The sequence below is a fragment of the Ascaphus truei genome, chromosome 4 (genome assembly GCF_040206685.1).
Source record: "Ascaphus truei isolate aAscTru1 chromosome 4, aAscTru1.hap1, whole genome shotgun sequence".
NCBI classification, from domain to species: Eukaryota; Metazoa; Chordata; class Amphibia; order Anura; family Ascaphidae; genus Ascaphus; species Ascaphus truei.
Genome location: NC_134486.1, coordinates 37175583 through 37188189, shown reverse-complemented (window position 1 = coordinate 37188189; position 12607 = coordinate 37175583). Strand labels below are relative to the sequence as shown.

At 42.8% G+C, this 12607-nt stretch overlaps 1 protein-coding gene across 1 annotated transcript in view; it reads left to right on the top strand.

Annotated features, from left to right (window-relative positions):
• LYPLAL1 (lysophospholipase like 1) overlaps positions 1–12607 on the top strand; it is a 59852-nt gene that overhangs the window by 32013 nt on the left and 15232 nt on the right. The window contains exon 2 of the mRNA XM_075594919.1: positions 1539–1638. Within this exon, the coding sequence (XP_075451034.1) occupies positions 1539–1638 (100 nt within the window). The remainder of the gene's footprint in view (positions 1–1538; positions 1639–12607) is intronic.

Below are 12607 nucleotides of genomic sequence, written 5' to 3'. Positions count from 1 at the left end.
CAATGTTAGCGTGTAGTTGGGAGCATTGATGGCATGTTCTCTCTCTTTCTATTTAATGTAAACAAATTGGATAAATCCTTCTTAAATAAGATCAAAATAACTGTGTTTTGTTATTTAAAGAAACTGTTCCTCCTATTAGAGATGTGCAAACTTGTGGAAATTCGCTTCGCCACTGATGTGTTAGCGAAAAGATCCCTCAAACTTTTTTTTAGCCAAAAAGTTATGAAAAAGTAGCTGGAACTAGTCTAAATACTGTAGTAGCAAAGTTGGCTCAAACTTTGACTGAATTCTAGCTAAATTAGTGATCTACTATATATACAGATATACACGCAGAAGTATTCACCCTCTGCAAATGTTTCACTTTTATTTGACACCTGAGCGTATTCCTCAATGCTTTCAAATTAGACGTTACATTTAGTGTCTACAAAAACTACTCCAAAGTGATAGTTAGAAATTACATATGGAATATAAAGAAGTAATATTTACAGGGGGGGTGGGGGGGAAGATTAATCTCAGTTGCATAAGTATTCCTTGTCAGGATAGACGATGCAAAGTACAAGCGAAGAATCCTTGAGGAAAACCAGTTTGAGTCCGCCAAGGCTGAAACTGGGCAGAAAATTCATATTTCAGCAGGACAATAATACAAAGCTAAAGCCACACTGGAGTGGTCGAACAAGAAGAGAACTAATGTTCTTGAGTGGCCCAGTCAAATTCCTGTCTTGAACCCAATCACGCATTTATGGCGAAACTTGAAGATTGCAGTCCATCGACGATCCCCAACAAACTTATCAGAACTGGATCCATTTTCCCGTGAAGAATGGGCCAAATGCCACCATCCTACTGTGTAAAGTTGTTAGTAGAGTCCTATCTAAAAAGACTCCACAGTAATTGCTGCCAAACGTGTTTCTACTGTACCAAGTACTGACTTAAGGGGCTGTGTACTTACCAGTAAATTGCACTTTCTACATTTCCTTTGCAGACCGCCTCATATAACAGTGTTCAGTTTAACCACTATAGCTTTGTAGCTTAGAATAATAAAAAGTTTGTTTGAAAAACTGTGCTTACATTTTGTAATTAAACAAAATGGGACATTAATGGTAGGGGGTGACTACTTCTGCAAACGTGTATGTGTTTTTAATAATTTTTATACAATATCTTGAGGATTCAACTGTTTTCAGTCCAAGATAAGAAAATGATTACAGTACCCACATTGTTCAAACAGATAAACATTAAGGGCAGTAATTATGTGATTAACAAGATGCACAGGAAACAAACATTCACTTTTCACAAAACATGAATATGTAACATTTTATGTAGGGCGATTGATTTACGTTAAATTGTCCAGATTTGTTTGGACCATTGTATGGGATTGCTCATTTAATAGGTCTGTAATTTCCGCTTTCACACTAGGAGATTGAAAAAGAGCCTAAGGATTTGTAACACGGGACAATGGGCAGACTGAATGAGATAAGTGTTCCTTATATGCTGTTTCTGAGGTACAGTATATGTGATTTTTAATAGTACCATTTTTCCTACAGGTGATACAGGACCAGGAATTAAATCATGGATAAAAGAAAGCTTTAAGAAAGACTTTGAATTCAAACACATAAAGATCATCTTTCCAACTGCTCCAGCACGGTAGGTTGTATAGTACCAATAAATTACTAAATATACCTTAATGCACTCATTTTAATGCTACTGACTTTCAACTAGTGGGATTTACTTTTGCAACATTTAATCAGTCTTAATTTGAACTGCATTCTTTCAACAGTTACGCTTTGGGGCTGTTATATAGTATGTGCGGCCGTGCGCACGTGCCTGTGCGAAGGCGAGTGCCGCACACGTTTTGTGTGTATACTGTGCGCGAGTGTATGACTGTGTGTGTGTGTGTGTGTGTGTATGACTGTGTGTGTGTGTGTCTGTCTCTGTATGTGTGTGTTTTCAAATAAATAAATCCTTTAATATTTTTTTTAATAACATTGTACACACACACACACACATACTTACATTTTCAGCGGCGGTAGCGGTGCAATTCTTTCTTTTTTTCATCTTCCCCCCCCTGTCGGCCGGTTCCACTCTCCCTGCCGTGCGCGCGGCGCCATTGTAGAAAGGCTGACTAACCTCAGCCAACTATAAATGCTGGGCGCGCGGCGCAGCAAGCGCACGCACTATAGAACGGGCCTTAGAGTGAAAATAAAATATGAATGAATCGGGTGGAAACACACACACACCTAAACATTCACTCCAGAATAATGCCATCTACATAGAGCAAGCAGTAATAATTTAACATCACTGCTGAGTTATCAGATCAGCATGTTGAAATCAACTAGCATATCTCCTTTTAGAGTAATTCTATGCAACAGTCTCCCTGTCGGCACACTTTAATGAATAACCCGCGCGGTCTCATGGAATATCACCTCTTAGTACATATGGGACCATATGTGTTCTTCCTGATATACATTATTTGTAACTGACATTTTGTAACCGCGTACCAATACAATAGTTTGGCAAAACATTGACATTCTATTGACGGCTCCATAGAGAATTTTTGATGAAATGGTGGCACCAGAGGAAGTGATGCTGCACTGAAACAATGCTTCAATTTTTTTTTTAAATACATCTGTATGTTTCTCATTGCTGCTCCGTTCATTTATTTTAAAAGGGAAAGTTTTGAGATTTGCTCAGGAAAATGTTTAATTGAGAAATCTTTTACTGTACCTTATTTTCAAGCATGTCGGTTTCAGTTGGTGCTACATCCCCCGTTCTGTTTTCACCTTCGTGTTTTACAGTTCATACTTAGATCAAACCGGCATGATTCATGTATTTGCCTCTTCCCGCAAATGTGAAAAGCAAACCCATATATTGGCCTCCTAGAGGCAAGGAAGCTTTCCTGATAATGTTGCAGCACGTGCTATACTCTTATGAAAAGGCATCTGGAACCTCAAGCTGCTCGCAGCCAATGGTTCAACGCCAGACCCAGTCACTGGCTTCTGCACGAATGGGATGCAAGCCATGGGCTTCCCCTCTGACTTTTATAACTGGTAAAAGTCATACAACCATAAAAGTGTGAATTCCAAGCCAAAATCTGCCATTAACTTGCAAATGTTTTGTAAGCCAAATTCCTAGATACAATTACCAGCAAGAGAGATATTCATCACCTGATTTACTATAAAGAACGCAGTATGGTGTTGCATAGCTGTATTCACCACTCGTAGACACATGGCTCAGGCACACTATAAAAATCCTTATACGTCTTGAAACTTGTAGCCATTGTAGAAAGGCTGACTAACCTCAGCCAACTATAAATGCTGGGCGCGCGGCGCAGCAAGCGCACGCACTATAGAACGGGCCTTAGAGTGAAAATAAAATATGAATGAATCGGGTGGAAACACACACACACACCTAAAAATTCAAATGAGCACACAGTGCCACCTTTTATCTCATGGTTGGTATACCTGGTTGCTCATGTAATGTGAGCATGAGATAAAAGGTGGCACTGTGTGCTCATTTGCATGTCATTTCCCAGAATCCCTTGCTGCAGTGGAAGTGCTGTGTGCTGGGTGATAATGGTGAAAAACTGGGTTGCAGACCTGTCTAAGACATGCAAATGAATATACAGGAATATTTACAGTTGGTGTGTGTGTGTGTGTGTGTGTGTGTGTGTGTGTGTGTGTGTGTGTGTGTGTGTGTGTGTGTGTGTGTGTGTGTGTGTGTGTGTGTGTGTGTGTGTGTGTGTGTGTGTTAAGTGCCTCTTGGACTGCCTCTTTAAAAGTGTGTAGAACCTGTTTTCTACTTGATGTTGCAATATCTTTCATTATTAAAGTCTTCATGCAATATTGATGAAAATCCATTTTCCTTTTCTCTTCTCAGTGTTTGATATAAAATTGGAGCATAAAGAGAACTGTTTTTTTTTTTTTAACCAAACTATAAGATTCAAAAGATAGTGACTTCAAATTCCATAAATAATTTATGTTGAAACTGGTTAGGTCCCTTGAGGTAATGTACATAAATAGTGATAGAAATATATAAGTTTTGATTCATTATCAATAATCCAATTGTTCCCACATGGGACTACTATATCTGTTTTGATGCATGGTTCTGCCTTTCATTTACATTTGAGGTTTATGAAATATTTTTTGGCCCCACAATTATTAACATAACAGATTGAGTAGTTCATTAACCACAAAAAAAAAGTCTTCTTTCAGCAAAGTATACTACGTTACTGTGTGTTTGGGTTTGCTGAAAGTTGTTGACTTGCTTAAAATAGCACTATTGGAGCTCTTTGTTGAGTGTACTGTGTATCGCTAGGCTTTGAGAACTTAATAACCTTACTTCTCTATGCATTTATTTTATGTTTGCAGCACCCTAGGAAGCCTAAACATGTCCTCATTGAACTGTCACAGTAACATTATAGGGCAGTTAACATACTTCACTAGAGGCATGCTTTTTTATCCACTTTGCAATACCACCTAGTGGCAACTCCATAATTCTTTCGATAACAAAGCACACAGTATGGTGTTGCATAGCTGTATTCACCACTCGTAGACTTATGGCTCAGGCACACTATAAAAATCCTTATACGTCTTGAAATTGTAGATGAGAATTAAGCAATCCATGCAATCTCATACATGTTTTTTTTTTAATCAGTTCTGTAGTACTAGATAATACTTACTACATAAAAAAGAAATTATTGATCTCTTAATGCTATTTTGAATGTGTTTTAATATACTGAGTATCCTCTGGTTTCCATAGTATGCTTTAGCATACCTCCTATGCAGTGCAAGATTTTTGCAACACTTTCCTATTTGTGATAATTTGTTGCCAATATTCCCAGCTGTTTGAGCTGCAAACTGAAACATTAGATTAATGTTACCTTAGTAATATAAGAATACATTGTAGCTGCTGAGTTACACTGACTGAAGGATTGATTGAAACTGAAAGGCAGCGATTTAGTGAAGCCAGGGAAGCAGGATATTTGCTGATTGGTCATGGGAGAACTAATCGATTGACCGCTTAGGTAATTTGTTTTCAATAAAGGTAACCAAAGACTATATATATTTATTAAAAAAAAAAAGAATATATATATGTGACTTAAGTGCCTCTTGGACTGCCTCTTTAAAAGTGTGTAGAACCTGTTACGGTGTTTTTTCTACTTGATGTTGCAATATCTTTCATTATTAAAGTCTTCATGCAATATTGATGCAAAGCCATCTTCCTGGTCTCTTCTCAGTGTTTGATATAAAATTGTATATAATTGTATATAAATAAAATCCTTCTCTGATTAGTTCCTCCTTATAGAGTAGACTAGAGTAGACCTAAAGAGCCATATATATATATATATATATATATATATATATATATATATATATATATATATATATATATATATATATATATATTATATATATATATATATATATATATATATATATATATATATATATATATATATATATATATATATATATATATATATATATATATATATATATAATACTGAGTTAAGTTATGGTGAGTAAAAAAAAGTGACAAAAACCCTCCACAGGAAAGCAAATCAAGGTCGAAACAGCTGTCTGTGGGTGGTTTTCTGGGTATGCACCTTAACCCTGGCTGAGCTCAAAGCTGTGACCATGCAGCAAGCTTAAGCCTATAGGGAACCATGTTAAAAATGGTTATTGAGGCAAAAAGTGACACTGTGTGCTCATTTGCATGTCATTTCCCAGAATCCCTTGCTGCAGTGGAAGTGCTGTATGCTGGGTGATAATGGGGAAAGGCGGGGTTGCAGACCTGCCTAAGACATGCAGATGAGCATACAGCTATATTTGTATATATATATATATATATTTGACACCATTAAACATTCCTATATTCCTTTTAAAATATCTTATGACATCATATGATATTATTTATCCTAGGTTAAATTTGGGATATATAAATATCACAATTAGATTAAACATGATTTGTGGACATCCTCCTGTTGGTCCCTAATATTGAATAAAATTGTTCTTAAACCTTGACCAGCTGGTTAGAGCAATAATACCATCTATGTCCCACTTCAATACTTATGTGGTTGCACTAATACTTATTTGAGGCATATGTTATAAAGCACCAGCTGAGTGCAGGTTGCTTTGTCTGTACAACACAAGTTTCTCATGCTATTTGTCTGTTTTTCTATATGCTAATCTGGTTTAAGATGATTCCAATAATACACAATGATAGTGATGTTTGTAGCAATATACTTTATTGAAAAATGTAATTGATTGAGTTAATTATGAATGAGCCAATCATTGTTGGGGAGGTATATAAGTACCCTGGTAGGGATTAGTGTATCATTAGCAGCCCCTGACGAAGCCCGCTGGGAGAAACGCGTAGGGCCAGCTTGTTCATCAGCAGTGAAGAGAGAGACGCCGAGAAGCCTCTGCATGATTTTCGTTTGGAGCTCCGGAATTGAATCCCTGCACTGACAGACAGGAAACATCGCGAGAGCTGGACCGCGTCACATGCAGCGTCACACGCCACGGTCGATCACGTGGTGCGGAACTCAGAGACACTGCAGAGAGGACTGGTAACCGGCATTTCCACACGAGTGTGAGAGACTCGCAAAACACTCTCTACTGCCTATATTTTTCTCACAAAGTGTGAGTTGATTACCTAGATTTTAACTAGTCTCCATTTTTAGATTAAAAACGATTTTACACATATTTTGTCCCCTTCCGTTTTTTTCCCCCTCCCTCCTCCCCCCCTTGTGAGATTCTTCCACAGCGAGATACGAGTGCCTATGATGAAGAGCACCTGAAACAGCAGCAGCAGATTGCCAACTAGGAGCAGTTCTTGAAGTCCCAGCAGTTTACAGACAAGCCACCCACAAGCTACGTTCGTGAGTCCCTGAGAGGATTACAGGCTTATATTCATCTAATCAGTGTAAGCGCATATCTTACCAGCCTATTATCCACTCTATATAGATATACTGCCCTATGATTCTCTCTCTTTTTTGTGTTCTCTCTATTCCTTATCTCACTTGCGCTTAGGTCATTCTTCTCCATATATATATATATATATATATATATATATCAAGCCCCCGGACGAAGCCAAGGTGCGAAACGTACGTCGGGGTTGTGTTTGTTTGCACTCCCCTTGGACTCCCAACACTTGCCTTCCTCTGGATCAATAAGTAAGTATAGATATAGAATAAAGTATCTGTTGTCTAAATTTAGCATAGGTTGAACTTGATGGACGGACGTCTTTTTTCAACCTCATCTACTAAGTAACTATGTCACTATGTAATCCCTGCTGGACACCCCAATCTGCAACCTATATCATTCCAGGATTCCTCCTAAGGACTTTTATTGCTCTGCAAACATATGATCACTTGCAAGTATACTCTGCATTTGCTTTTTGCTTGTGGTTTTCAGGCTATGTATTGCCTTATTGTGGCTGATTGAGTGGTACTGCATTAGGGATTAAATCCTTTGTCAGCAGTTTTTTGGTCACAGTATTTAGCTACCTTACATAGAATTCCCTACTGACCTGCCGGTCTACACATTGCTTAGCAGGTTAAACATTTGTTTTTCTTGCTCTGCACATCATATATGGTTTATGTGTGTTCCATATACCATATTACATTATAGTAATCTCATTCTATGTTTAGGTCAGACTTCATGGTGTAGGGATACCTTGGGGACTGTTTTATCTCATTTTGTGTCATTCATGTTTCTTTAATAAATCAATTTATATATCACCTTTGCTTGAGTGCTCTTATAGGGACCCGTTTCTTTTTCTTTGCTGGTATTCATTTATACTTGTCCCTAGCACCGTCATTAGGCTGTTATTTTTATCAGTGTACCTACTCTTGATTTGAGCAATTTTGTATTATTTATCTAGTTAGTCGCAGGCTTTAATTGTGTTGTTTATATATATATATATATATATATATATATTTATATATATATATATTTATATCTATATAGATATAGATATATATCTATATCTATATCAACAAAAAACCTCCACCGTTAGCATATAGCCAATAAAGAATATCACCTTTCACATGTCTTAGACAGGTCTGCAACCCTGCCTTTCAACCATTATCACCTGGCATACAGTGCTCCCACTGCAGCAAGGGATTCTGGGAAATGACATGCAAATGAGCACACAATGTGTCACCTTTTGCCTGGAATATCCATTCACATGGAGCCCATTTAAGCTGATGCATCACCGTTCACACATCTTTTAAGCACAGCATGGGACTAGCAAACAAGTACAAACCACTCACAGACATGTTATGGTAAACCTACCCAGTCTAGACATATTTCAAAGCAAGTATAAACCAACCTCACACTGATGATACCCATCAAGATTGAAACATGTCTGTGGATCTCCATGTGAATGGATTTTATAGGCAAAAGGTGACACATTATGTGCTCATTTGCATGTCATTTTCCAGAATTCCTTGCTGCAGTACTTACTACTTTTTGTATTTTACAATTCAACTCTTAATGCCATTTTTAATGAGTTTTTATACAGTGAGCATCCTTTGCTTTCTATAGCAGGCTTTAGCCGTCCACCCCAGCAAAACCCATTAAAAAAAGAGTTGAATAAACAAAATAATAAAAACAGTCCCTATTATCTAATCCTACCAAATTGATTTATTAAAAAAATTATATGTATACAATTTCACATGTTTTGCTGATTTTAAGTCTAGTACTACATGTTTATGTAATGCTGTTGCTGTTCCTGACACAGACACAATTCTTTATCAATCTAAAAATGCATACAAAAAAAAATATTTCAAGGTATACAAATCAGTTATAGTGAGTAACAAAGTGCCAAAAAACAGGTCTAGGACATTTTGACTGGACATCGCGCCGAAGTGTCCCGCGGCAAAGTGTCCTGGCGGTGGAACGCTAGCTGCGTTTTGGATGTGGCCAAATGTCCCATTCCGCAAAAACCCTCCACCATACAGCACTAATAAAGAACTGCTATAAGCAAATTCATGTCTCAGACAGGTACCCAAAGTAGCCTAAGGCTAAGGCCTCGCTCCCTCACTCAGCGCACCCGCACTGCAGACAGGCAATTGATCGCGATATGCGGTCTGTAGGGAGTTTGCGGGGGGGGGTGTGGTAAAACTTTGCCAGGTCTGAGATCGTGGTGCCGTGGTGCCGTCCACCCCCCCACCACCACCACCACCACCACCCCCACACACACACATACACATACACACACACATACATATACACACACCTTTCCCCCGCAGCTCCTTCCCTGCTCCCCACCCAAGCCGCCTCCCATCCTTAGCTCCTTCCCTCCCCTCCTTTCCTCATTGGCTGACTGCCACACCACGTGACGCGTCAGAGCTGCAAATCACTAGGAGCTTGCAGCATCGGCCGGCTGACGCGTCACAGCACGCAGTCAGCCAAGTAGTAAGGAGCCAGCAGGGACCTCCACACTTGAGGAAAGGGGCTGGTGGTGCGCGGCCGCGCGCGCCGCTGGACGCAGCGGGACCAAAGCCTTACCCTTTAATCACTCACAATACAGTGCTTGTACTGCAGTCAGGGATTATGGGTAATGATGTGCAATTGAGCACTCATATTACATCACTTTTTGTTTCTTATCTACTTTAACATGGATCCCTCTAAGCTTATTCCTGGTGTTGTACACAGCTATTGCAGCAACGCCTGTTTTATAGAAGGGCATGGCCAGGAAACCTGCTTACAGACAACTAATTCAACTTTTTGGATCTCATTAGTGTGAGGATGGTTAGTGGCGGTGCATTGTGAAGCTGTTCTCATTTGCATGCCATTACCCAGAATCCCTGGCTACAGTGGTAGTGCTGTATTCTGTGTGAATGAGGTCAGGCAGGTTTGGGGACCAGTCTGCGACGTTAAAGTGCTCTGATACTGCACTGTGGGTTAAGCTAAATATGCTAAAATTTGATCATGTACATAAATATATGTACATAAAGTATGTGTATATCTAATAGATTACAATACTAGGAAGGCCCACAAGAAACATTAGAAAGTCACTGCGAACTAAACGTGCAGATCCTGGTATCTAGCAAAGAAAAACAGAAGCATATTGCTTATTCCCCTACATAAGCTAAGAGTTCTTTCAGTTGTAGATATGTCATGGCTCAAACCAAAGAAGCCGTAAATGGAGTGGCAGAATCACATTGAATCAGAGAGAATGTATACAGTGTAATGTGTGTACATTTCTCCGTCTTGCATGGATAGTCCTCCCCTAAATATATGATTTCTTCAGAATTGTGCACTTGTTTGCCACACAATGGAGTAAGTTTCATTTTGAATGTAAGCCCCACTGCAAAAAAAAAGAGGTATTTTGGTTTGCTACCAATAAGCTAGAAAAAAATGCTTTAACTCAGATTTTTATTGATTTTTACCATCATCAGTAATGTGTATAAGTGTCTTCCACAGAAGTAACAATGATAACTCATAACACTTGCATTGAGCAAAGTACAAATCAAGAAACAAAAAAGAAAGGGGGATGAAGGGGAAGGAAAATCTATCTGTCCTCCTCTCTGTCCTTTCCTTGTTCCTAAATTTGGTTCTGGGCTCTGGTCTGATCCCCCTGCGTGGTCCATATTTCTGCTTCTCACCCTAAATCTTATTCTAAATCTAGTGTTTCACCCTTCTGTCCCAATTGAGTCTGCGTTTAACGTGCTTCTAATACTATCATAGCAAAATTGAAGTGCCATTCGCTCCTGGTATGTCCGTTTGTGCGAGACACATGATCCAGACTTGTAGAAATTTAGCGCCAGTATCATACTGGCATACGAATAAGTTAGAATTTAATCAAATTACATTTTAAGCTCTCTGGGGGCAGGGATTCTCTTTCCCAGTGTGTACTTTTGTGTTTGTTTGCACTTATTCTATCATAATTCCCTGTCTTCAATTGTTTAGTTTGTAAAGCGCTGCATACATTATTGGCTCTCAATATAAACATACAGTATTTATAAATCCAACTCATGTTGTTCTACAGACTTGCATATATATTTATTATATATATATATATATCTTATACTATATTAGTGAAAGCACTGTATGCCTGTCTGGATGTCCGGTGTCCCTAGGGGAAATCTCATTGGTCCCTTGGGCCGCCCGCCCCCGCACACCTCTCATTGGCCTGAGGCGGAGTGACGGGCCACACACACCCACACACCCTCTGTCCGCCCCCCCCCCCCATCACGTGCGCCGCCCTGCACCGGCTCCGGACGGGAAGCGCGGCCCTCCCACCCCAGCCGCTCCCTTACCTCCCCGGCGCTACCTCCCCCTCAGGTAAGTCACAGCACTGCGCGTCCCGCCTCAGCTTATGGCGCCAGTAACTCTTCTATTTCAGGCGCGCAGCCTCGCGCCTCAGGCCCACACAGGGCGCTTCCTGCCGCCGCCTGCACGCCTCACTCAGCCGGACGGCACATCGGGGGACCAAGCGGGTGCCGGGGGGGGGGAGCGCGAGTCACTCCCCCACTCCCCTTTCCCCCCCCACTCCCCTTTCCCCCCCCACTCCCCTTTCCCCCCCCCCCACTCCCCTTTCCCCCCCCCACTCCCCTTTCCTCCCCCCACTCCCCTTTCCCCCCTCCACTCCCCTTTCCCCCCCACTCCCCTTTCCCCCCCCCACTCCCCTTTCCCCCCCCCACTCCCCTTTCCCCCTCCACTCCCCTTTCCCCCCCCACTCCCCTTTCCCCCCCCCACTCCCCTTTCCCCCCCCCACTCCCCTTTCCCCCCCCCCCCACTCCCCTTTCCCCCCCACTCCCCTTTCCCCCCCCCACTCCCCTTTCCCCCCCCACTCCCCTTTCCCCCCCCCACTCCCCTTTCCCCCCCCCCACTCCCCTTTCCCCCCCCCTCCGCTCCCCTTTCCCCCCCCTCCGCTCCCCTTCCCCCCCCCTCCGCTCCCCTTCCCCCCCCCTCCGCTCCCCTTCCCCCCCCCCTCCGCTCCCCTTTCCCCCCCCCTCCGCTCCCCTTTCCCCCCCCTCCGCTCCCCTTTCCCCCCCTCCGCTCCCCTTTCCCCCCCCCCTCCGCTCCCCTTCCCCCCCTCCGCTCCCCTTTCCCCCCCCTCCGCTCCCCTTTCCCCCCCTCCGCTCCCCTTTCCCCCCTCCTCCGCTCCCCTTTCCCCCCTCCTCCGCTCCCCTTTCCCCCCTCCTCCGTTCCCCTTTCCCCCCCCTCCGCTCCCCTTTCCCCCCCCCCTCCGCTCCCCTTTCCCCCCCCCTCCGCTCCCCTTTCCCCCCCCCCTCCGCTCCCCTTTCCCCCCCTCCGCTCCCCTTTCCCCCCCCCCGCTCCCCTTTTCCCCCCCCTCCGCTCCCCTTTCCCCCCCCTCCGCTCCCCTTTCCCCCCCCATCGCTCCCCTTTCCCCCCCCCTCCGCTCCCCTTTCCCCCCCCCTCCGCTCCCCTTTCCCCCCCCCTCCGCTCCCCTTTCCCCCCCCCTCCGCTCCCCTTTCCCCCCCCCTCCGCTCCCCTTTCCCCCGCCCTCCGCTCCCCTTTCCCCCCGCCCTCCGCTCCCCTTTCCCCCCGCCCTCCGCTCCCCTTTTACCTCCTCTCCCCTTTTACCCCCGCCCTCCGCTCCCCTTTTACCCCCGCCCTCCGCTCCCCTTTTACCC